The 26,790-nt window shown below is 44.1% G+C and overlaps 1 protein-coding gene across 1 annotated transcript; it reads left to right on the top strand.

Annotated features, from left to right (window-relative positions):
- Positions 1-1,922: 1,922 nt before the first annotated feature.
- NARS1 (asparaginyl-tRNA synthetase 1) lies at positions 1,923-17,619 on the top strand. Its single transcript, XM_080919859.1, has 15 exons — positions 1,923-2,054; positions 3,093-3,175; positions 6,133-6,198; positions 6,303-6,395; positions 6,480-6,569; positions 7,345-7,423; positions 8,720-8,790; positions 9,964-10,050; positions 12,404-12,625; positions 12,721-12,920; positions 13,265-13,400; positions 13,968-14,081; positions 15,391-15,522; positions 15,826-15,957; positions 16,609-17,619. Exons 1-15 carry the CDS (start codon positions 2,012-2,014, stop codon positions 16,738-16,740), a joined length of 1,680 nt encoding a protein of 559 aa, XP_080775985.1. The 5' UTR covers positions 1,923-2,011; the 3' UTR covers positions 16,741-17,619.
- The last annotated feature ends 9,171 nt before the right edge of the window (positions 17,620-26,790 follow it).

The following is a 26,790-nucleotide window of genomic DNA, read 5'->3' as shown; positions in this document are numbered from 1 at the left end:
AGTTGAGTATTAGGATGCTTCCTTCTTGTTCTGTTGTCTTCTCTGGAGTGCTTTGGCTATTCTGAGGTGTTTTGTTTTGTTGTTTGGGGGGGGGCTGTTTGGTTTTTTGTTTTTCTTTGTTTTTGTTTGTTTGGTTTATATGCATTCTAGGGTTCCTCTCCCACTGTTGTGAAGAAAGACATAGGGGTGGTGGTCTTGTTTTTAACATAAAGCCTCATGTGGTCCAGCCTGGTCTTACTGTTACTATTGATGGCTTTTTGTTTATTTGCTGTCCATTTTAAGTTTCAGATTTAAAAACTAACCTACAGTAACTGTTATTTTCCAGTGCATCGAGCGTTAGAGTGCTACTAGCATTGGAGTGCTGGTTGCTCAAATTCATCCTTTTTAATGGGATATTAGTTTTTAAATCATTTTATTTCTTATTGTTCCTGGGTGCTTACAGTCAAACATGAAGCGGCTTAGGGAGTTACAGAAGAGAAGGTTCTCCAGGAATAAACGGACTAACTTGTGCTTAAATTTAACTCTCCAAGGCGAGAGGGAAGACGAATCTTCGGTTCCTTAAACCAAATCTCACAGTGATAACACCACTGTTGTCTGCAATAGATTTTACACACTACTTATATCTTCCACACATTAAACCCCCTTCCTAGGCTGGGCTGGAGTAAGAGGATCTCACAATGATTTTTGCCTCTTCTCTCTGAAAAATTGTTTTGTGGAGCAAAACACTGAATGGAACAAAAGCTCTTGAAAGGCGTTTGCGAATTTGACTGGACCCAGGAGAGGAGACTGCCCGTTGTCAACGTGGCGACATTGGATTCTTATGCCCTGAACTTAGGCAGGTAATTATGGTGAGAGTTAAATAGACACATACCCTTTACCAGAACAATCCGAAAAACACAGCGAGGGAACACGGTGACCACAGGAACAGAGCGCCCCTAAAATGACCATAGCCTGAACAATGCCAATAATTAAACACAATTCAGTAGGCAAGTCAATGAATAAAAGGCACTGGAAAATTCCAGCCAATTTCTGATGGTGACTATGCAGTAAGGAAATGTCAGCTCCAGGAGGGGGAGACTGTTTGCCTAGAAGAGTTAGCCATTCGCTTCCTAAACTCCATGCTGTGTTGGGAGCACTAAACCTATCCTAGCCAATTACCCATTAATACATTACCCATAATCTGACTAGTAACATAGATCCACCGCCAGACACAGGGAATGCGGTCATCCCCTGCACTCTCGGAGATTGTTAACAGATTGCAAATAGTGAAGTAACAGTCACCTTATACTAAATAGCGTAGTGTCGGCAACAAACCTATACAAATGTTCTCGAATATTTTAAATCATCTGAGAATTAGTATATCAACGAACACAACTAAATGTTATATAAACTTGTTCTATTCGGGAAGTCTGTAGAGGGTCGGCTCATCACAATTTCTTTTTTAAAGTATATTTTCGGGTGCTTATCGACTAAGAGCACTTGTTGCTCTTCCGAAGGCCCTGGGTTCGCTTCTCAGCTCACAATCATCCAGAACTCAGGGTTCTCAGCAGAACTAGAGATCCGATGTCCTTTGTTTTACAAGGCAAGCATCTAGTGCGTGTAGCTACAAAACACACATACATCAAAAAATAAATCTTAAAAAAAACCAAAAAACCCTTTCCCCCATGGTGGTTGAATTTCTCAAAAAAAATAGAGCCTGCAATGCGTCCAGCTAGGCGCAGGGCTGAGAACCAAAGGAGACTGACTGCTCACCCCCACGCGGGGACCTGCAGTTGCGACTCCTGAACCCAGAGACAGCACCCCGCCCAGTGTCCTCGAACCGGAAGTATTCTCTTCCCTAACTAAAAATGGCGGCCGCTGAGTCACTTGCCCATCTCGTATAGCCAATGGATGCCCGACGTTCCGCTGACTCATATCCGCGACGGCTGCCCTAGGTGATCTGATGCAACGCCTTGGTCAAGGAAGCTTTCGGTGCGTGTTGGGGTGAACAGGCGGCTGTGGTGCACTGTCGATGTCCTCAGAGGTGATCAGGGGGACTGCAAAGATGGTACTAGGTGAGTGAGGTTCGGCGTGTGGCACGACACAGAAATGTTCCTACCGAATTCCAGAACTTCTCTTAGTGCTTGGCGCGGCATGGGCGCACTCCCAAATACTCGAGGGGCCCTGGTCCCTCACCCAGGACCTTCAGTGCTGGGCCACCAGGCCACCCGACTCGGTGGCCCAGGTTTGGTTCTGTTCCAGTCCTGTAGGTTCCTCGGCCTCCGCCTCCAGACCCACCGCGAAAGTCTCGTGATTCCGCTGCGGCTAGGATGCTGAAAGGGTCTCGGACCTAGTGAAGCCCCAGATGTGCGGTTCTTCAGTCATTCTTCTGGGAATGATTTAAAGCTTTTAATTAATTTCCGCACAACCTCGTTTTCCCGTGAGATGTGCATCGGTGAAAATAAAAAGATTTAAGAGACCGAGGTTATGTCACAGTTGTGAGGCCCTCTGCGGCTTAAGCCTAGAGTTTGGATTTGTTTCGAAAAGCACAGGGAACTGGCATTTCCACTTGCTCACTGTGCAATGTTACTGGGATGCCTGATTCACATCCTGTTCTGTTTTATTTTCGGTATAGCCCTGTACGATGTGTATTGTCTTTCTGATTTTATAGATGAAGTAAGTTCAGAAAGGTTAAATAAATTCTCCCCAGGTCTCTCTGACTTTTGAGATGCAGAATCTCATAAAGTTAGAATTTATTATGATAAATTATAATTATTAATGAAGTTAGAATTTATTAGAAGTTAGTGGGTTTTAAAACTCTACCTTAATGGTTGTGCAGCCAAGTAGAGAAAAGTGCGAATAGGTTTTAAAAAATGAAAAAAAAATTCATATAGGAAAGTCAGATTTGCAATTCATTGTGTTAGGAGCTGGGATAGGCTTAAACAGGGAGATTGGAAAAATAAGATGTTGGCTTTTGGACTGTGGGAGTTTTTACAAATCAGATGATTTTTCTGTTTATAGAGATAGAAAATTGATAAAGCAGTTGCATTGTTAAGTTTAACTGTCTGAGCCTTACCAGTGAGGGATGAGTAACTTTTCATTTTAAAATACAGCAGAGCTCTACGTCTCTGACCGAGAAGGAAATGACGCAACAGGGGATGGAACCAAGGAAAAACCATTTAAAACAGGCCTAAAGGTAATATCTCATTAGGACAACTGCTGTGCATTTTAGTAATGAGTGTTGACATTGAATGACTTGTCAGGAATTTTATTTTATTTTTTTCTTTGAAAATACTGCATTTGTTCACTGGGGGTGGGGAGTGATAGAGGGGGACAGTATTTGTGTGCCTCTGCCACAGGTATGGAAGTTGGGACAACTCCGATGGTTCTGTTCCCCCATGTGAATGCTTAGCAGCAAGCTCCCAATTCAGGCCGTACCGCTTCAAGGCAGTCACCTTGACCTTCTCAGCCGTCTACCCAACCTAGTAATTGTATTTCAAACACTAGAGTTTGAAAAGAATCCCCCAAAGGGGAAGGCAGAGGAAGTGTGCACACATGTAGATCTAACAGTGATAGATCTAGGCCCCAGCTTTCATACAGATCAGCTTTTCCCTTTTCTCCTTGACCACAAGGTGTTCATCTCTGGACTTTTTTTCTCAGTCAGACTTTCAGTTCTTATAAGAGTAGGAGTCCCCTCTCAACCACACTGAACTCATTCCCTGGGTGAGTCCTAAGAAGTCTCCTGATGGCTTTATTGCTGTACGGATACCATCTTAACCTTGAGGCCCACAGACTTGACATACCAGCAACCATCAGTGGACCAGCTTCTTAAAGCAGACTCACAAGTCTGAATGCTGAAGACAGAAATGCCACTTCGCTAACGTACTGTTATTTTGAGGACCTAGGGACATCATATAAGGTTAGCTTATCCTAAGTGGACTGTTACACAAGTCATCAGGTAAGGTGTGCCCTCTATAGTGTTTGTTGAACTGGAATGCTGGAGCCCTCCAGCTATAGCTACTCCACAAGGGGGAAGATTAAATGCCCCCTCTTTGGAAGAGCAAGAACCCGGCACTCCTTTCTCTGTCCATCCATATTTGGCCAGTTCTTGTTTTTATAGATGCTGTATAATATCAGTCATCAAATCCTCCTAGCCTTGAAGGGTTTTCTAAGGTCAGGCCACATGGTCATTCTTTAATATGTTTAACTCTTTGGAGGGAAGTCTTTCTCAACTGGGATATCTCCTGTGACTTTCCAAGAACAATGGTGACTCTGGAAGAGGAACGTTGCTATTTGTGGGTGTGCCCTTCAGTTGTGAGGAGCGGTAGTTAGGGTCTTTCCGACCCTGGCATTAAAGATGGGTGTCACTGTACAGTTCGAGGAAGGAAATGGATCCCAACGGCTCTGTAGATGAGCTGTGTGTTGAAAGGAGGTAGAACATCCATACAAAGAATGTAGGTGCTCACAGTGCTCCTCTGCACCGATCATCTCATGGGGCCAGAGTTGGACATGCAGTCCGTCCATCATTGACTGAAATGTACTTACACGGTGCAAGACTGTGATCCTGTGATACTTACCACTGGGTGTAAGTGGTACTTACCACTTGATGTTGTCAAAAGATTCACATTCCTGCTGTAGGGCAGGTAATAAAGTGGACTAAGCCACGCTAGAAGGTCAGGGTTTCAGATGCCTTATGTTCTGGAGCAGTGAAGAAAAAACTGGTCAAGAACAGCAGAAGTGGGGGATAAACCTGAAAAGCAGCATCTCAAACCCTGGGTATTGGAAGGCTCAGAATATGAGGGAGGAGGAGAAAGTAGTCAGTGGGGCTGTTTGTATCTTCTCTGGGAATGGATGGAGATTTTTCAGGAATTTGGGCATTCCTTCCTTCATTCTTTTTATGGTGTGCATGTGTGTGTGTGTGTGTGTGCGCGCGCGCGCGTGTGCGAATGTGTTCATGCTTGTTTTGCATGGGGGTGAGGGTTTCCTCTTCGGCCTAACTGTTTAAAACCCCTAGTAACTGTATTTTGTGACTTTATGGCCTCTGGCCTTTAGCTGAAGAATGAAACCAGACATGTCAGGTTACATGGCTCATAGAACAGCTGAACCACAAGGCAGCTCTGCAGCCCTAGGGAGAGCTCAAACAGGAAAAAATTAGATGGTAGAATCTCAAAGGTCAGACTTTATAAACTTCAGTCTTTATTGCCAGAGACAAGAAGATACTTCTTTTCCTATTGATGTAATAACTGTAGAGAAAGTTTCAGACAGTGTATCAAGGTCACTGAGACATTCTTCTTTGTCTTTGGCCAGTAATTCCAGCACTTGGAGGCAAAGGTGTGAGGGTCAGGGGATTAAGGTCTTCCTCAGCTATACAGCACGATCAAGGCTGGTTTGAGCTAGAGACCCTGTTTAAAAAATTAGCCTTTTGTGGCCAGTGAGATGGCTCAATGGGTAAAGGTGATCGCTACTCATCTTGACAATCTGAGTTCAGTCCCTGGGACACATGTAGTGGGAAGAGAAAGGTGATTTTCCTAGTTGTCCTCTAACCACACACTCACTCTAAAAACATCAAGCATTTTAAATTTTTTTATATTCACTAACTTAAACCACACAAACTATAAACTACTAAATGATATATAATACAGGAATGCCTGATATACCAATATTGATGAAAAAATAGTCTCGTGAGGATTTTTCAAATGAAATGGAGATTAGCCTTCTGTGTGACTTGGATTTTACTTTGTTGAAAGAGTTTCAGACCTGCCTATCTTAGGTCTTGCCCTTGATATTGTACAAGTCTCTGACTTTTCAGATTGTGTTTGCAAAGTGTTTTTGCTTTTGGCTGCCTTCTTCTGTTGGTATAGCTGTGCTGGTCCCTGTGACCATTTGGCTCTCTTCCCTGACGGGTGGAGGTAAGGGCTGCTTACTGTGTGGCTGAACCGGTCTGGATTTTCAGTAGCATGACCCCGGGGAGTTAGAGCAGGCTCCTTCTGTAGGAAGCTCAAGGAGTCATCCTGCTGACATGGCTTTTGCCTCTTGGCTTCTGATGCTTTTTTCTAGGCTCTTGGTAATGTTGAGGTTCATAATCCAGGTGTGGTTTTGGTTATTAAGCATTGCATAATATTGAAGAGATGTTTTCTTTCTCCCCCACCCAAGGCCTTGATGACAGTTGGAAAAGAGCCGTTTCCCACCATTTATGTGGATTCACAAAAGGAAAATGAGGTAGCGTGCACCAAAACCTTTTGAGGCTGTGTTTTGTGAAAAAGAAGTTTTCTGAGCACGTGGCAGTACTGAAGATAATGCATATCTCTGTGCTCTCTCTGTAGAGGTGGGATGTTATTTCTAAGTCACAGATGAAGAACATTAAAAAGATGTGGCACAGAGAACAGATGAAGAATGATTCTCGTGAGAAGAAAGAGGTGATTAATGAATTTGCAGCTACATGTTTTTATAGTTACAGCACCCAGAGCTATATTTACCAATTGCATTATTTTTAAAATCAGGCAGAAGATAACTTACGAAGAGAAAAGAACCTGGAGGAAGCAAAAAAAATCATCATTAAAAATGACCCGAGCCTGCCAGAGCCAGCATGTGTGAGTGTCTGTCTTTCCTGCTGTTGTGGGCTTGATTTCATCTGTGCTACTTCTGGGTGTTCAGCGCACATATCCTTTGTTTTACTGTTCTCTCCTCTTTAGGAGGGGTAGGTAGTGTTCCGAGTGCTGAGATTGCTGACCCAGCAGTGAGTGTGGCTTGGGCTTCGGAATGTTCTTGCTGCCGAAGTGTCTGTTGGCTTTAACTACTTCCCCCATGTCACCCAGTTCCTCTTGGCAGCATTTATCCTCTCTGTCTTAGGTGTCTGGTGTCTGGGTGTTTAGACCCTGTGAGGCAGGGATTGTTGCTAGTGTGGGTGACAGTCACATCTCTTGTGACAACCTGAATCCATTTATTAACCGATTTTCTGTAATAGTATCTGAAACAGTTTTAGGTATCTCTCATTGCCAATTTTGCATTAATGGAAAAGATTTTTTTTTTCTCTTTTTTAAAATACAGCATAGTAAGGTGTTGGATTCTGAACTGTCCCCCAATTTTGTATTATTTGTGAGTTTTATTTTTCTACCGATTATTGTGTCTGGTGGGGGTTTTCTTGTTTGGCTTAGTTTTTGTTGTTATTAGTTGTTTGGTTGTTGTTTGAGATAAATGTGCCCCCGACTGGCCTAGACGTCACAGAGCCCTACCTGGCTTTGCCTTACAAGGACGGGCACCACTGGTTGTTGTTGACATTTGACATTTTACTGCCTCTGGAACATGGGTAACAATGCTGGTTGGTAGTAATGATAGTATTAAGTGGTTTTCATTTCTATTTGACAGGTAAAGATTAATGCGTTAGAGGGATACAGAGGCCAGAGGGTGAAGGTGTTTGGCTGGGTCCACAGGTTACGCAGGCAAGGTGAGTGGGGAGATTTTTTTCTCTCTTTACAGTTGTAAATAATTCTGGTTTTAGGTGAAGAAGAGTCTAGAAACATTGCTTTCTGTTTAGTTAGGTTCTAGGTGTACTGTCTTTTTAAAGGTTATAATAATTTATAGCCTACACTCGTTCCCATGTCTCATGGCTGAAAGTTTGAAAAGTAGACGTTTTTTCACCTGTTAGAAATCACAGTGGTCAGGAGGTCTATAAGTGCACCATCCTCAAACTGAATTTCTTAATTATTTAATGAGAACCAGGGACATGTGTTACAAGGACAGACAGGGTTTTTTGTGTGCTTGTTTTTTTCCTGTTTTCTACGTTAGCATCCTAGTTGTTCCTGCCCTCCCATGTGTAGTCTGTGTGAATGCGTGTTTGAGTGTATGTGGAGGCATGCGCACATGGAGGCCCGAGACTGATGTCTGAGCTTACCCAGAGTTACCTTCCACTGTATCTGTTTGAGGCAGGGTCTCACTCGAACCCAGAGCGCCTTGGCACGGCAGGTCTAACTAACCAGCTTGCTCTAGACGGCTCCCATCCCCTCTAAGGCTGGAATTACAGGGGCTCCCATACCCACCTGGCTCTGGGGATCTGAAATCTGCTCCTCATGCCTACATGGCAGACACTTTAACCACAGGCTATCTCCCCATCCCAGCATCTAGTTTTGATTTTTATAATACCTTTACCCCAATTCTTTTTTCTCCTTTTTATTAGTTTACTACTTTACTATAAGTGATTATCAAATCTTTCATAAAAACGAATGGGATATATGTGTGTATCTTCACATCATTCATTCATTCATTCATTCATTCATTCATTCATTTATATATTTATTGTGAGTACACCGTAGCTGTCTCCAGACACACCAGAAGAGGGCATCAGATCCCATTACAGATGGTTGTGAGCCACCATGTGGTTGCTGGGATTTGAACTCAGGACCTCTGGGAGAACAGTCAGTGCTCTTACTCTCTGAGCCACCTCTCCAGCCCATATCTTCACATCTGTATGCCCATCCTGAGTGCTCAGCACTGTTCTTTACATTGTAGGGGATTCAGAAGTAAATATGACAGTGCCTCAGTTCAGGACTGACTGACTGTTCATGATCATGTGGATGGCAAGGACCTTGTACGATTAGAACATACAGTACATAAAAAATAGGCTTGGGGGCACTTGAACTGGGGAGGTTTGAACTTCTAAAGCTTAACTTTGGAGATGCTATGTAGGGTGGGTTATGAAGTGCTTTGCAGTCCCTTGAGACTGGCTGGATTTTCTCGTTTCTAGGAAAGAATTTGATGTTTTTGGTGTTGCGAGATGGTACGGGTTATCTTCAGTGCGTCCTGTCGGATGACTTGGTAGGTATTTTATGTTAAATATGTCTGAAAGATTGTATTTAATACAATTCATAACTGTAAATTTTGAGAATTTTAGGACCTATGTGCATATTTTAAATTTGTACTGTCTTAACTGGATACCTGTATCAAAACCATTGTCTTATCACAGATATAAAATGTTTTAATTATACCGCAGAAAAGCCAGAGGAAAAGCTTTTGTTACGGAAATTTCCTGAAGCATAAAATCTTAGCACAGTCTAGAGAGTCAGTTTATGGTGGGCCCTAGATGTCATATTCAAGACAGTGTCTCCTTGCCCTCATCTTTCCTTCTGTGGGAGGAAAGCCCAGAAGCATTATTCTGTGGAGGGTCTCACGCTGTGAGATGAGTTAACCCTGCCTGTGTCCCTCACTGTGCCTGCCTGCACTTACAAATGGACATTGTGTCTGGTAGCATTGGGTTTTTATTTCCTCCACATAACTACAAATGAAGTTTGTAGTTATGTCTTATGTCAAGAGGCACATATGCCCACTGTGTTTGTGTAGTTAGTGTAAGTGGAAGCAGCCTTATCCCACTATTGTCAAACTGCTCATCTTTTCCTGGAACAACTTTAGCGCGTACTGGTCACCATTGTGTAGGAAAGCTCTGTCCACTGAAGTCAAAGATGGACCGTGGGGATCTGTGATGGGGTTGTGCCCATTATGCTAATAAGTTCATGCAAAGGGACAAATGTGTTTTTATATAGCCATATGCTTTGAATGATAGCACCACGGTCCAACAAGTGCATTAGTAAGCTATCTCATTGAGCAAATATGAGGGTGTACTTAACTTAGCTATCATATTGATAGGTCATATAAGTGTTCTCCATTGCTAGTAGAAATATTGTGTGGTGCATGGCTGCACTGATATTTCTGCCTTCTCCAAAATTAGCTAGCTAGTTCCTGTCCTCTCTCCCTCCCTCCCCCTCCCCCTCTAGTTTTGGAAATCAGTGGTGGACCAGGGGTGGTAGCACATCCTATAATCCCAGCACTTTCTCTCAGAAGCAGGAATGTCAGAAGCTCAAGGTTAGCAGGGCTATATGAGACCCTATGTCCAATAGAAAACCACACCAAAATTACCTTGTTTGTAAATATTACTTTATAAGACTATTTCAAATTAACATCAGTAGCCTAATAGGAACTTTGACCTTTTTACAGTGTCAGTGTTACAATGGAGTAGTCTTGTCCACTGAGAGTAGTGTGGCAGTATACGGAACCCTAAACCTAACTCCAAAGGGCAAACAGGTAAGTGAGCTGAACTCATGGAGGAAAGTAATAAATGTTTAATGTTTGTGCCCAATGTCTGTAGTGGTACATTTGGTATTGTCATATAAATCCACAAGTCTCAAATACTATAAATATAAAGTTAATATACTGTGTCCAGTAAAATAGGCACACTGTATGTTTTAACCTTAGTCTGTTTTTTGTAGCTACAACAGCATCTCGTGAACTGGGAAATTCATGACGCAAAGACATTTTTTCTTATAGTTCTGGAGGTTGGGAAGTTCAAGATAGGCTGCTTTCAGTGATGAGTTTCTTGCTGTGACATGCAATGACAGCTAACTACATCCAAGTGAAAGTAGATGTGGATGGGGCCTAACTGACTTCTGTGACAAACCCAGTTGCGTGATCACTAGCAGCTAACCTACTGTCTTACTTAGGGTTTCATTGCTATGAAGAGACACTGACCAAGGCAACTCTTACAAAGGAAACATTTACTTGGGACTGGCCATTATCATCATGGCAGGAAGCATGGCAGCATCCAGGCAGACATGGTGCTGGAGGAGCTGAGAGGTCTACATCTTGATTCATGGGCAGCAGCAAGGGACTGAACTCCATAGGCAGCCATTCCACATTGAGCAAAGCTTGAGGAAAGAGACCTCAAGGCCCACCTCCACAGTGACACACAAGGCCACACCTCCTTACAGTGCTACCTACCAGGAGCCAAGCATTCAAACACATTAGTCTATGGGGGCCACACCTATTTAAACTCGGAGATTTTAGAAAACACTAATCTAAACTGAAACTTTTAAAAAAGGAATTGGTAGTTTCCTAGGAAAAAAGAACGGGGGTGGGAAGTGGGGGGGGGGGGGACTGACCATAGCATATATTTTTGCTTTAGCCAAGGGCAGGTAATGTATTCTAATGTTTACCTGTTGCTGATAACAGTTAAATAGCTACTGTGGTTGTGACTGTTGCCTAGGGAAAAAAAAAACTTACAAATGTAGCTTATTAACCACAAGAGGGAGCAAACACTCCTAGTCCCAGGGTTCATGTAAAAGCTGCTCTGTAATAAAAATGAGTGTCTGAGCGAAGTTCACTGAGCTTTCCTTGAAGTACTTTGATTACAGATGGAGTGGTTGTCATGGTGTTTCCTGCTGTCCCACTGGTAACAAGATAATTACATGGTCCATGAGTGAGTGAGAGGCTTTCAGAATAAATTACTTTCCACAGAGTCAATAGGGAAAAGTCTGATGATCTCTTTCTAAATAGACAACTGCTTTTAGTAAATTTTCTCTATTTAAATGTAAGACTTTGTTTTTTATTACTTCAATTATGTACATGTGTGTTGGTATGTGTTGTGTGCACACAAGTACTGATGCCCTCAGAAACCTGACACTGGAGCTGGTTTAAAGGTAATTGTGAGCCACCGTGTGGGTGCTGGAAACTGGACTCAGTTCTTTGGACAGGTCATATGCACTCTTTACTGCTGAATTAGCTTTTAAGCTCTGTATTTAAGTTTTAAATATAGAGAAGTACATTAACTTACTCTTGAGACAAATGCTAGAAAAATAAACCACCATGCTAATATTTGTTGGTAGTTACTCCGGGTCATGAAATCAGAGTTGATGTAATTCTTAGTGTATGCCTTTGACTTAGTTAGGGTCTTCACTACTGTGAACAGACACCATGACCAAGACAACTCTATAAAGGACAACATTTAATTGGGGCTGGCTTACAGGTGCCAAAGTTCAGTCCATTATCATCAAGGCTGGAAGCAGCAGCATGCAGGCAGATCTGATGCTGGAGAAGCTGAGAGTTCTACATCTTGATTTGCAAGCAGCAGAAGAGGTCTGTCAGGAGTACAGGCACTGAGTGGAGTTTGAGCATAGGACCTCAGAACCCACCCTACAGGAATATACTTCCTCCAACAAGGCCACATCTCCTACTAGTGCCACTTCCCATGGACCACATATATTCAAACCACCACAAACCTTTTGATTTACAAAATTTGGGGGCTGGAGAGGTGGCTCAGTGGTTAAGAGCACTGACTGCTCTTCCAGAGGTCCTGAGTTCAATTCCCAGCAACCACATGGTGGCTCACAACCATCTGTAATGGGATCTGATGCCCTCTTTGGGTATGTCTAAAGAGAGCAACAATGTAATTTACAAAATGCATATATATGTTTACAAGGAACGAAATATTAAATGTAAACTTATAGCATTGAGTTATTTGGTCTCTAATTTTGGAGACTATAACTACTACTAATCTTAGAATAACACCTTTCTGAAAACTTGGGTATAACATCTTCAGTGCTGTTAATTTTTAGTGTCTGTCTCATTCTCTGCTTTTCTCTTCTGTCTTTTACAAATGTAGGCTCCAGGAGGTCATGAGCTGAGCTGTGACTTCTGGGAACTGGTGGGGCTGGCCCCAGCTGGAGGGGCTGATAACCTGATCAATGAGGAGTCTGATGTGGACGTCCAGCTCAACAACCGGCACATGATGATCCGTGGAGAGAACATGTCCAAAATCCTGAAAGCACGGTCCATGATCACCAGGTGTTTTAGGGACCACTTCTTCGACAGGGGGTACTGCGAAGTAAGTGCCTGTTACAGGTCACCTTTTGCAAGCGGTACCCATTGCCACTTGGAAGTGATGGTCACAGCCATCTTGTTTGCTCCTCACCTTGCTAGGTCACCACTCCAACACTGGTGCAGACGCAGGTGGAAGGTGGCGCCACACTCTTCAAGCTTGACTATTTTGGTGAAGAAGCGTTTTTGACCCAGTCCTCACAGCTGTACCTGGAGACCTGCCTTCCAGCCCTGGGAGATGTCTTCTGTATAGCCCAGTCATACAGGGCTGAGCAGTCCAGGACACGGCGGCATCTGGCTGAGTACGTAACTCTCTCCTCAGATGCTCCTCCGTCTGGGGTAGAGATCAGCTGGCAGAGTTCGTGCTTAGCATATCGGGGTTACGTCCCGGCGCCACACAGAAGTGGGCCTGGTGGCATATGCTGGGAGGTAGAGACAGGACTAGATGTTCTGTCCTGCCAAAGAAGAAAGAAAAGGCAGGTGGCTTCTTAGGCCACAGCCAAAGTCTGTTCTCGGGTTCCCATGAGCCTTCATTGAGGCTTGTGAGATACCTACAGCTCACTCTGGACGGTTCTCCAGGGTTCAGTCCTTTGCTTGAGAGAACCATCTGTAATAGGAGCAGCGCTCAGCTGTGTCTGTTCTTCAGGTTCACTCATGTGGAAGCTGAGTGTCCTTTCCTGACCTTTGAGGACCTCCTGAACCGTTTAGAGGACCTAGTGTGTGATGTGGTAGACAGAGTCTTGAAGTCACCAGTGGCGAGCATAGTGTATGACCTCAACCCGGTAAGTATAGTGTCATCTCCAAGTGAAAGGATTCCAGTCTTTATAGAAGACAGAATCACTCTGTTGCAGGTTTGGTGAACTGAGAAAAGTAAATAATGTTTTGAAAATTTAGTACTGATAAAGTGCCAATGACTATATTTTAGTTTATAGAAGAGGCAGTTCATAAGTGTTTCATCATCTAAAATACTTTTTCCTAATAGTGATCTGCAGAACTGTTTTCTGTGTAAACAGTTTATTGTCATTGTATGTGTAATGGTGCAGATGGAAGGCAGACACACACACACACACACACACACACCTTGGGTACCAGGCTTTACCTGCTGAATCATCTCCAGGGTCCACTCCCATCCCTACTTGTATTTTTATCATACATATATATATTTGGGTGTTTTGCCTGCGTGTATGTCTGTGCACCATGTAGGACTGGCAATCCTGGGGCCTTTGAAAGAGCGGCTCACACTCAACTGCTGAGCCATTTTTTCAGCCCCCCACCCCCATTTTTTAATTGGCTTTCTGAGGCTGGATGCTTTCTTTACACACAGTTTTGCTCTTTTCTTTTTGCTCTAGAACTTTAAACCCCCCAAACGACCTTTCCGCCGGATGAACTACTCAGATGCTATTGAGTGGCTGAAGGAGCATGATGTAAAGAAAGAGGATGGGACATTCTATGAATTTGGAGACGTATGTACCCCTTTCCCTTTGCCTCAGAGGGGCTTGTTGTATTGAAAAGATTGCTGGCTGTGGCATCTTACTGATGCTGGATGCCTCTGCTTGCCCTTAAGTCAGTAACTGGAGTGCACTTTGGAGCAGGGCTTATTGTGGAGCTCCAGAATACTTGAGTGTCTCCTTCCACACAGCATCTTCTTCTCTTACTGCTCATAGTCCTTCCTCAGCCAACTCATTCTCAAGCCTCCCGGGCTAGGACCCAACATGCAAGTATTCAGTGTATTTGACCATTCCCGTGTGTGTTCACAGGTGATTCACAAGTAGTGATTCACACGGAGAACAAATGATGTCTCGGTTCTCCACACATCACTCTTGCTGTCTTGCAAGTTCAGCTTAGGATGTGCAGCATAACTCTGAGCTGAAGTTTTGAAGTACCTTATTATACCTAGTACTTAGTGGGACTGTCCCCAGCTATAGAGCCCTAATGTCTCAGTGCCCTAGATGGGCTTCTCTCTCAGCCTGCCTTGTAACTGAAGACTAGTGACCCAACTGTCCTCATGTCTACCACGAAGTAACACCCTCTCCTAGCAGATGAGGTGGCCAGGGTTGGTGGCACAGGAAGCCCTCAGTGCATGCTGGTTTCTATTGTGCATTTCTCCCTCCCATAGCACAGGGCTCTAGAGCAAGTAAGATCTGCAGGCTTTCCTGGGTGTGCACTCATCTCATAGTGAGGCCGTCCAGTTCTCTGTCAGCTTTACTGGCATTGGAATTTTGAGTTCTGATTTGAAACATCACTAGTTTCTGAAGGGATGTTTTGAGAGAGACTAATTTAGCTTGGTTTGCCATCTAGTATTTCCTGACTATTGTTGCAGGTGTGATGACACAAACTTGACATTGGCTATTTACTTTATGACTGTTTCTACCACTGTGTCAGGATTTACTGTGACAGGAAAGGAGTGCGGGTAACCACGTCAGCCCTCTGCAGTCGGTCACGTTCTAGAACATACACTGATTGCCTTTTGCTTGAGAGCCTGAGTCTGGCCACTGTCCAAGAGTCAGGGCAGTATCTAATCATGACGTCAAGGTGTCTGGGCAGTGCTCATCCACAGCAGCACGCAGCACACTGCATGGGCTGTGTCAAAAGGTGGGCCTGCTACTGCTCATTCGATAGCCACATAAGCTGTCCCTGTGTCCATGTGCACGGGCTATAGGTTCATGTGCATTCTCTAGTGTATTAGAGGAACATAGAAGGGCTGGCTGAAGGGTGAGGGTGCTGCTTTCTTTTTGCAGTTTTAAATGTTAATGGAATCTGGTTTAATCTCAGGATATTCCTGAAGCACCCGAGAGACTGATGACAGACACCATTAATGAACCAATCCTGCTGTGTCGATTTCCTGTGGAGATCAAGTCCTTCTATATGCAGCGCTGTCCTGAGGATCCTCGACTTACTGAATCTGTCAGTTTGTGGTTCCATGAGTATTAGAAAATGTGCTTTTTAAGGGTCTGGGAGCTGTCATTTGGGATAAGATGTAGCTGGTGGCAGATATTTCATAAATCTAGAATGACACTAATTAAAGTAAAAATCCCTTCCCTGGTAATAGTTGACATATCCTGTTAGAAGGATTTGAGTAATACTTGAATTTTGCGTAGTCACAGGGCTTTCTTTCAAGTTAGCCGCAACTTGATATGTAATTTCTCTAAAGCCCCGCAGTCATGTCTGGTAGAGTGGTGGTAATTGTGGGGTCTTCACTGTTTTAAGGTCGACGTGTTGATGCCCAATGTCGGTGAGATCGTGGGAGGCTCGATGCGCTCCTGGGACAGTGAGGAGATTCTAGAAGGCTATAAAAGGGAAGGGATCGACCCCGCTCCGTATTACTGGTATACAGATCAGGTAAAAGCAATTGTTTAAACTTTAAGGTATTTTTTTCACTGTAATACTTTTTAATTAGGAGGCTAGAATCGCATGTATTCAGGTGAGCTGTGTGTACTTCATGTGGTGTTGGGATACTGCCATTTCTGTCTTTAGCCAGGTCACAGCAGTTTTATTTGCTGGGGCTTGGGGTTTTTTGTTTTGTTTTGATGCAAATAGTATTTGGCCTGCCTGTTTGTTTCACATGCAATACCCCCAGAAGCCAGAAGAGGGCTTAAGATCTCCTGGAGCCATCCCTACAGATAGCATTGAGCTACCCTGTGGATGCTAGGATTTGAACCAGGGCCTCTGGAAGAACAACCAGTGCTCTTAACTGCTGAGCTACCTTGCTAGCCCCTGCGGCAGTTTCATAAAATAAATTATTAGATCCTAGCAGCATCTAATACTATTCCTCACTTTCCTCTAATAAATCAAGGCAATTAGTTTGAAAGGTGAAATCTCTTCCTTTCAGATGGCTCTGTGCATGGTTTATGAAGGCATATGGATTTGGGTTGAATTATTACTACGATGAGCTAACTGTTACATAGTGGAGGTTAGCTCATCGTAGTAATAATTTTAATATGATTAGATACAGTTTTAAAATAAATGTTTTTTCTCTCATTTATTTCACAGAGAAAATATGGTACATGTCCTCACGGAGGCTATGGCTTGGGCTTGGAGCGATTTCTAAGCTGGATTCTGAACAGGTACCACATCCGAGATGTGTGCTTGTACCCTCGGTTTCTCCAGCGCTGCAGGCCATGACCACGTGGCCCCGAAGCACGAAGGAAGTGCAAAGTTCAGGCTGCATCAACAAAAGAACAAATGCCCCAGTTTTCCCTTGACTTCCTGTTGGGGGTAGTAGCTTTTTCCTGTCTTGTGTTTTTTCTTCCCATTATCATAAAAGGCAGTAGGTTTTACTTGAACATCAAGTGATATTGATGCCCCTTTAATAAAATACTCTTTGCAAAATTTTAAGAAAAATACATGGCATGTCACTCTTTAGTTACAGAGACATTTTATTGTACTGTAGGTTCCAATCATTGTATTAAATAAACCATACATGATTATATAGTTTTTAATTATGGTCTGACATTCCAGTACCTCCATCTTTTTATCCATTTAAATGTCACAGGAATTCTTTAATTTATTATATACGTCTGTTAAAAGAAGCATCTAAAAGAAATTGACTATTTGACATAAAAGATACTGCAGTCAAATACATAGCCCTTTATATCCACATTAATTTTTTCTAAATTCATACATTGTTTATAATTCTGAGTGGTATGAGTTCACAGGAAAATTAATGAAGGGGAATTTGATTACAATTTGCAGTGAAAATGATTTGGATAGTGGGTTATTCAAATGTTTTCAACCCGCTTAGCCTTTTAAGAACAGGGGGCAGATAGGGCTTCCCTCTTTGATGTAATTCCTGAGTAACAAAAAGTAAATGTTTCCAAAGACTTTGCACTTGGAATCTTAGCCACCGTAGACAGCTAAGTCATCTCTGCCTCTTCCTTGGGTACCATCTGCGTTGCCTTGCAGACTCAGCAGGTTAACCAATGGCTGCAGTGCACAATTGCTCTCACCCAAATGCATGCCATGTGTTCGGATGGGCTGTGTTCCCACTAACCAATAAATGAATAGTTGTTAAAAAACAAAACATTTTGCTGACTTATTTTCTCAGTGTTGGCCATCTCTGACTCATGTTTCAAATCTTATGCATTTCTATTTGTTATAATTATTAGATTCTGAAGTTAGTATTATGAGAGTTAAATGATAGTGACAATGAATTTTTAAAATTTGATGGATGCTTGGGTTCCAGTTATAACTTTTTGTACTTTTTAGTTGTTAGTTTGAAATACATTCAATTCCCTACTGTTTTTCGAGTCAGTAAATGACTGTTGGAAATTGGCATAGTACCTGGACCAAGTCAGTAAACTGTGCCTAGTCAGTTTGGTAATAGTCTTCACCAGAATTTAAGGGATGAATTTTGTATAAATTGTATAAATAGGTTGATAGAGAAAAGGGGATCAGACTATGGAGTCAAGGACCGAACCACAGGTATGTTATGCTCTTATCTAAGGTGTGGTGAGTATATTTTCTACCTATGATACTGTCAGCGTATGCTATGACTATGGAGGAGAAACCTCATTGTATGCCAAGAAATACCTGGTTGGACCATCAGTTTTTCTTAAAAGTTCCTTCCACCATTTTTAGCAATTCAAATTTCTCCTTTGTTAATCTCCTTCCCACTTCACTATGTGTAACTGTTCCTAAAAAATACCTTCTCAAATATAGATAATAGTTCAGCACTGGATGCATATTGCAATTGCTTGACAATTTTATAAATTCTAGTGCCTGAGTTCGACTGGATTAGTCGAATCTGGATTTATGAATGAGGCCAAGATATGTTTTGAAAATTCCCAAGTAAAACTAGAGTATATTGATGTTAACTGTTACCTAAATGAACCTCAAGACTCAGTAATACCTAAGTCCTCAAAAGTTTCTGCTCATCTCTAGGTGAAATGTGTCTTAGGGTTTCCATTGCTGTGAAGAGACACCATGACCAAGGCAACTCTTATAGGGGGGTCAACACTTAATTGGGGCTGACTTAACAGGTTCAGAGGTTCAGTCCATTATCATCAAGGTGGGAGCAGGGCAGCATCCAGGCAGGCATGGTGCAGGAGGAGCTGAGAGTTCTACATCTTCATCTGAAGGCCAATAGAAGACTGACTCTTCCACACTGGGTGGAGCTTCAAAGTTCACCCTCACAGTGGTACACTTCCTCCAAAAAAGGCCACACCTCCTACTAGTACCACTTCCCATGGGCCAAGCATATTCACACTAAAATGGGAATTTCCTCACTAGGGAAAGGTTTGGTTTAATGTCTTCTAGCAATAAAGGAGGCATGAAGTTCAGTTACTATAATTCATCCCGTCAGGAGATCATTTAAGGTAGTGACCAGTGCTCAAAGCTTCTTATTTCTTGGACCGTTAGCCAGGCATCAGCTTGATTAGATTTGAAAGACGTCCTAAGTGTGAGCACTGAGTTCACACTCAGTGAATATTCAGCTTGTACCTGATGTAGCATACAAAGCTGAGAGACATGAGTGTTGTCAGAGTTTAGCTTCATTTAAGATTAAGCTCCATGCTGCAGGAGCACATGCATGTCCTCTGATGCTTCATAGAAACCATCTGTCCTGTGGAAGACAAGAACCACCTTTCCATCTGCACCGTTCATGCTCACATCCCCATCTTCCCAGCTTCCTTCAGTTGTCATTTCTTTCGTAGAAAGAAATTGGACTTGCTTTTCCTTCTGTGCCTTCTCGTTCTTACATTAATAGTAGGTTTTCTTCAGTTCAGGCGTACTGGGTAATTACATTCTTCCTGTAGAAGTCTACCTGCCTTGACCTAGAACCTTCAGCAGCTTATCAGGGAATGTGGTCTTCAGTTAGGGATAGGGGAGCTGTGCCCCACTGCAGAGTGGGCAGAGGGGGAACCAGAGCATCTGACAGCTGCTTTGATAAACTTTTTTTTTTAAAGATTTGTTTATTTTATGACTACGCTGTAGCTGTCCTCTGACACACCAGAGGAGGGTTGTGAGCCATCATGTGGTTGCTGGGATTTGAACTCAGGTGAGCCATCTCTCCAGCCTTCCTTTTTCTTTTTTAAAGATATATATATTTATTTTAATTATATGAGTACACCATGTGGGTGCTGGGAATTGAACTCAGGACCTCTGGAAGAACAGTCAGTGCTCTTAACCACTGAGCCATCTCTCCAGACCTTTGACAGACTTTCAGTCCATCTCAGATGTGGTTTTGGTGAATGGAGTCAGTGATCGACAGGATCTAAACACTCATTGGAAACCCCTTTGTAAAAAGACATTATTTCCTTTTTTTTCCTTGTGGCTAAATGTGGGTGCAAGCCAAGAACTAGGCTAACTTTCTTTACAGCTGCCATTAGGAGCCCACATCTGTTGCCTTGGGAAGGCAATGGACTCATTGGGTAAGCCAGCAAACCCATGAGTACTGAAGCCTGCCTCTAGCCCATGCTGTTCCAGTTCTGTTTCTCCTTAGGCAAGGATGAAGCCCAGGCTTAGGTGAGCTTGGGACTGGTGACTGTTGAATGCTGTGTCTCTCCAGGAGTCAGAATGGGATGCTGGATTTTGTCATAAGTCCTAATACTTGGTAAATCTGGAGAACACCTTTGCTACCTTTGCTTTGGAGTCAAGGTTTTAGAATGGCGGGGAGGGGTGATGGACCTTGGACTGTTAGTTTTGGACGGCTTTTAAAGGATTGCTAAGGGCTGTGCACTCACGGAGACGGGCGTTTCTAGGAGAGGATCACAGACAGACAGGTCTTACACAAGACAGGTCTCCCCCTTCCCTTGTGTTTCCTGCCTGTCCCAATGTCTCCTCCGGCTCAGCTTGTTCCAGTTTTCCCTTCTAAAATTCTATCTGTGGTTTATGTTTTGAAACATCACTACTTAAGGCAATCCTTCTGCCTCAGTCTCAAAAGTGCTGCTATGCCAATGGTTTCTCTTGTAAATTCTAATCCCACTTTGATGAGCATTGCTTTGTCCTCTGATCCTGACCAAAGTCAGTTCAATTTCTGCTCACCCTTTTGTCCCCCACTGTAAACACATTCATTGGACAAATTTAATGCTTTCTTCGCCGAAAGAACATGAAAAGAACAGATCCTGGAATCAGAACTAGAGGGAGGAGGCGGAGATAGAATCAAAGCTAGAGCTGTTAGGTTAGTGTCTTAATTAGAATTTTACCACTGTGAACAGATACCATGACCAAGGCAACTCTTATGGGGGACAACATTTAATTGGGGCTGGTTTACAGGTTCAGAGGGTCAGTCCATTATCACCAAGACAGGAGCATGGCAGAGTCTAGGCAGACATGGTGCAGAAGGAACTAAGTGTTCAATATCTTCATCTGAAAGCTACTAGTGGAAGAATGAATGGCTTCCAGGCAGCTAGAATGAGGATCTTAAGCCAACGCCCACAGTGAAACACCTATTTCGTCAAGGCCATGCCTACTCCAATGAGGCCACACCTCCTAACTGCCACTCCAGCGTATACAAACCATCACAGTTAAGAGTCCCAGCTCCTTGAGAATTGAGCCCAGGCAAAGTGTTGAGGGACTTTAAGCAGAGCATTTACAGTGTACACATAAGTGCTGCTCTGAGTGTTCACAGGCGAACAGAGCCTCCAGGATCTCCACGTGAAAGCCGAGTGACAGAGCCCACGCAAAGGGGACTCAGAGACCTGGCTCTTCTGTAGAGAAACCAGAAAGCTGGAAGCCCCTCTGGGAAGAATGGAGTTTTACACCTTAAACTTATACAAATGTACACATCTTTAAAGAGCAAGACTGTAGAGCCAAGAAGATAACATCAGACTTTCTGAGAATCAGGACACTGAAGGATGCTGGACAGGCTCTGGGGACCCTTTTATTCACCTGGAAGTTGGGACAAAAACAGTCTTATAAATAAGAGCTCAGAAAAAGCTACAAACCATGGGAAGAAATAGTGTGCACAGTCTTACATGTGCATCTTAGGTCAGTCCGGACACTCCCACTTTGCCTGAGCTTCTGAACCTTTAGAAACTCAAGTGTGCACCACAGTGCTACAGGGCCAGCAATCAGATGGGCATGTCAAAGAGCCATTGTCATCTGCAAAGCCCTACTACATCAAGAACCTTGGTTTCACCTACTCGGGCCCTCGGACCTCTCGGCTCCCTTGTGTCCTCTAAAAGAAGTTGATGTCCTAATTTCTAGGTCTTATTCATTGACCCTCCCTGCCTCTACCTTGAAAGCTGGAATTATAGGCATACACCACCATACCTGGCTGCAGAAACACAGTTCCTGCTGGGCATAGTGGCACCTGTCTTTAACCCAGCACGTAGGGGCAGAGTCAGGAAGATCTCTGGGTTTTAGGCCAGCCTGGTCTACACAGTGAGTTCCAGGGCCACGTAAAGAGATCCTGTCTCATGAAACCAAAAACCAAACAGAAAACACGCTCGTAATCCCAGAAGTTATAAACTCTGGATACAGGGTTACAGAAAAAAAGCACTTCAGATGAAACTATGGGGTTAGTTGGTTTCAGTATAACCAGAGATTCAAAGCCTTACCAGTCACTACCAGAAGACAGGGAACAGCAAGGATGGGTTCTTCCATATAAACTTCAGGGGGCATGTGGCCCTCTTACTACTGTGATGTCAGGTTTCTAAATTTTAGAATCGGAAAAATAGCAAACTGTTGAGGCCTTGTCACGGCGAAACTAATACAGGTTCTAAAAGGGTCCCTACCTTTGCAGGTCCCTTCTGGCAACCTCCTGATGTCCTGCTCAGATTTCACATTTGCGGAGTTCACATCTGACTTCTCTACAGAAACTAGCAGTTCCGGCCCCTCTGCATTTGTTCTGCCTGTGCTTCCTTCCCCGGCCCCTAGCCACAGCAGACATTATGTTGTGTCTTTGTCTTTGTCATAGACAGCTGCCTCAGTGACCCTCTAGAATGTTAGTGCCACATGGGTACAGGTTATTGTCCAGGCTGTGCACTAGGTAGCTGACAGCAGCCTTTGCCTTCATACTTGTCTGCTAAGAGAATGAGCGACTGACAAGTTTTCCTTTAGAACGTTTCCACACTTTATCCTCCCTGTCACATGGGGCCGTGCTTTTCTCACTGTGGACACACTCAAGTGAGTGTAAGCGCAAACGGTCTCCAGACTCTTTGTGGCTAAAGAAGGTTTCCTCAAAGTATGCAGAGGCTCCGGTCTTAATTGTGAGGACAGAGGCTCAGATTTCCCGGAGTGATTAATCTAAGCTCACCATTTGTCACATGGAGCCACCATTTCTCTTGTACGGAATCCCTTCCCCCAGTCCCTTTCTGATTAAGGAGACAAAGTCGAGTGATCTAAATTTAGTTCATGTAGCTCAGAGGTGCCAATCACTACAAATAATGAATTAGGGGAGTCTCCCCTTCCCTGGAGCACTGAGCTGAAACCAACAAATTCATTTTATTTAGAACTCCAGGCTGAACTCCAGAGTGTTGTCTGTGACAGGCAAGTGCTTTATTCACTAATTAAGTCACCCGGGCTCAGACAAATCTTCTCCCTGGTGGCAATGCTGCCTATCTTGGCCAACACAAAGGCTGTGTCTCTCAGCCTTCTGTTTGCTAATGGAATTGGTATAGAATTTTCTTTAAAAAGTGTAAACTGGGAGGGAGAGAGGATCCTATCCAGACATACATATGCAAATCTCATATTTATTTAGACTTTTAAGGGCTTTCAAATTTTTCTGTAACCCAGCATCCAGAACTCACAACTTCTGGACTAAGAACACAGTTTTTGTTTAGTTCTTGAGACAGGCTTTCTCTGTGTAGCCCTGGCTGTCCTGGAACTCACTGTGTAGACCATGCTGGCCTTGAACTTAGAGATCTGCCTGCCTCTGCCTCAGTACTGGGATTAAAGCCAGTGCCCAGCAAGAACTGTATTCTTGAAGCCTAGTATGGTGTAATATACCTATAATCCCAGTGCTTAGGTGGTGGAGGCAAGAAGACCCGAGAGTTCAGGATATCTCAGCAACATAGTAAGTTCAAGGCCAACCTGGGCTGCAGGCAATCCCTGTCTCAAGAAAATAAAGCAGCAAAATACATCAGCTTTAAATAGAATTCATACAAAGGACATTTTACCCACTTGTATTTTGTAAGAATAAAAAGAAAATTTCACTGGGAAGCTGTTGGATTTGATTTAAGCACAACCTCAAATAATATCGTTTTGTATTTAGAGTCAAATATTAGCAAAAGGGTTGAGCCTAGTGGCTCAGGCCTGTAATTCCAGTGACAGGGGTAGCCGAGGCAGGAGGATGATAGGTTAAAGGGCTGCCTAGACACAAATTAGAAAAATAACTCAAAGTCACAACCTTGCTTTTGCTTGTTTTCTATCTTGAGTGCTGTGGTGCGTGTGTCAGAGGACAGCTTCCTGTGTTGGTGCTGTCTTTCCATCATGGACTCCAGGAGCTGGAGGTGGTCAGGTTTGTGCAACAGTCAAGTTCCCTGTTGATCTAGCTTCTCGCCAGTCCAGGCTTTTTTCTTTTCACAACCCGTGAACCCACTGTATGTGCATCAAGAAGCTTACTCGCAGAGACTTTCCAGTGAGCTTCTCAAAGTCGGCAAACAAATTTAAATAAAGGGAAAGAAATGCCCATTAAAAATTTAAAGAATGTTGTTGGATTAATGTCTGGAATAAAGCATTATGGTCAGTTCTTTCTTTCTTTCTTTTTTATTTATTTATTTTTGCTTTCTGGTCACATGTAAATTTAACATGTCTCAGCTGCAGATTCTGTGAGAATTGGCCACATTTTGCCTCGTCACTAATCTTTAGCATTTCCCTGGGAGGGGCCAAGAAACCTGTTATCTCTGCTTAGCAGGAGTGCCTAGCACCCAGGATGGCAGAGTGACTCAGGGCTCATCTCGGCATCATCCAGCACCGCATTTCTAAGAGTGTTGGAACCCTTGTAGTTCATTTACTAAGTGAACTTTAGAATAGTTCCAGCTTTAGATGGGCAGCCACACTGTCTGTAAAGGCCATCTTGGAATGGATGTTCTGGTGTTAACCAAGTTGGTTCCCTGTGATGGGTGAAGGATTGACTGAGGCATTTTATAAGACTCCTCCCAATTCTGTTGCCATTTTATCCGGATGTTTGTCCCCGAGCAGGTGTTTCCCCTCATCTTCACCTATCTCCAGAGAAAGGCAGCAGCCCTCTCCAGAAGCCAGTCTCTGCTCTCTCTCCCTCTGTCTCTGCCTGAATCTCCTGACTTTCCCTCAGTCTCTCTTTAGGAAATCTCAATGTCATTTTGGTTTTTGAGAGGAACTGGCAAACGACTTGTCCTGGTGGCTCAGTATTGCAATCCCAGCTACTGGGGAGGCTGAGGCAGGAGGATGGCAAGTTCAAGGCCTGTCCCTGCATCTTATAAACCCCCTGCCTCAAAATGAAGTGTAAAAAGAGGCCTGCTGGGGTTGGACCTAGCCCGTGTGAGGGGCTGGCTCAGTCCTCAGTAGGAGAGAATTTGACACCTCTCTGGGGACACACTTGTATTGTCACGGTTACATACATTACATTTTATATTGATCTTCTAAACACAGTAAACCAATAATGCCAAGAGCTCAGATTTTAGGTACTTAGAAAGCTAATGTTCAGGTTGATCTGGACTCCATCTTTCCTCAGCTAACTTACTTGCCCACCTTCCTTCCTCCTTTTCTCCCTCCTGCCTTCTCTCCCATCCTTTCCCAAGCCCCCATGAGGACTTCTGTGAGTCTTACCCTATGGTTCTTCTCTCTTCCTAGAGCACTGAGTCTTTCCAAACACTGTCGTTCTTTTCTGCTAAGTCTCTCCACAGCCTCTAAAAAATATCCTCTCATTTAGACACTTTACATCCCAACATCACCCCCCCATCTGAGTCCTCCCCCCTCACAGTTTCTCCCCATCCCCCTCTTCTCCTCTGTGAAGGGGAGCCCCACCCCCCAAACTAGACACATCCTCTCTCACTGAGGCCAGGTAAGACAGACCAGTTAGGGAAACAGGTAGGCAACGAATTCGGGGACGGCCCCTCTCCTGTTGTTGGGGAACCTCCATGAAGACCAAGCTGCACATTTGCTATATGTGTGTAGGGTGGGTCGGGGGAAGACTAGGTCCAGCCCAGGCTCACTCTATGGTTGGTGGTTCAGTCTCTGTGAGCTCCCAAGGGTCCAGGCTGGTTAACTCTGTTGGTCTTCCTGTGGAGCCCCTGTCCTCTTCGGGACCCTCAAATCCTTCCCCCAGCTCTTCCACAAGATTCCCTGAGCTCCATCTAAAGCTTGGCTGTGGCTCTCTGCATCTGTTTTGGTCAGCATTGGGAGGAGCCTCTCAGAGGACAGTTATGCTGGGCTCCTGTCTGCAGGAATAATTGAGTATCATTAACAGTGTCAGGGATTGGTTCTTGCCCATGGGATGGGTCTCAATTTGGCCCATTGGCCATTCCCTCTTCTCTGCTCTATGGGTGACTCAAGCTGAGACTAGCAGTGATGAGGGCTATGGATCTGGAAGTGGCCACTTCCTCTAGCCCAGGAGGGACTCCCAGTGGAGGGATAAGGATAGCAACTTACTCACAAAACCCTCAACCTAAAAATGTGTGGCCTACAAGATATGCAGGCTGTCTTCCTGTCCTGTCTGCATCTGCCTTCCTAACCAGCATTGTTAGGTTGGCTTCTTTGTGTCAAACTCTGCTACAGAAAGAGGGGTGCTGCCAAAGAATCAAAGAATGGAGCTATAGCCTACACACACACACACACATACACACACACACACACACACACACACACACACACGCTTACCAAAATCCAGAAACCCTACCCACCCACCCACCACCACCATCTTTCTGCTCTGGAGGTAAGGAGAAAGGGTTTGCAATGTGTGGTGCCCCAGCAAAGCAACCAAATTGGAGAAAGGAGGCAAAAGCATGAATACATCTAAGGACAGTTATGGAAACATCTAGAAAGTCTTTTGCTGAGTCGTGGCTGTCATTCCAGCTTCGACCAGGTTGGCCGAACCGACCGGAAGGTCCTCCAGCGTCGCAGACCTAGCGGGATTCAGGTGTGCTGACCCGTGGTGGCAGAAGCCCGTCTCCAAGCTTTATCCCGGCCTGCTAGTTTCCAGCCGGGAAGGCTTCTGGCTGCCCCGGACTGCAAGCCCCGCCCTCCCGTCACGCCTCAGAGGGCGGGGCCAAAAGAGGCCCCGCCCCTGCCGGCGAGTGCGCTGGGCGCGGAGAA

This window comes from Micromys minutus (genome assembly GCF_963924665.1).
Source record: "Micromys minutus genome assembly, chromosome: 8".
In the NCBI taxonomy this organism is placed as follows: domain Eukaryota; kingdom Metazoa; phylum Chordata; class Mammalia; order Rodentia; family Muridae; genus Micromys; species Micromys minutus.
Note: the sequence above shows the minus strand (reverse complement) of the source record. Positions and strands in the feature narration are given on the sequence as shown.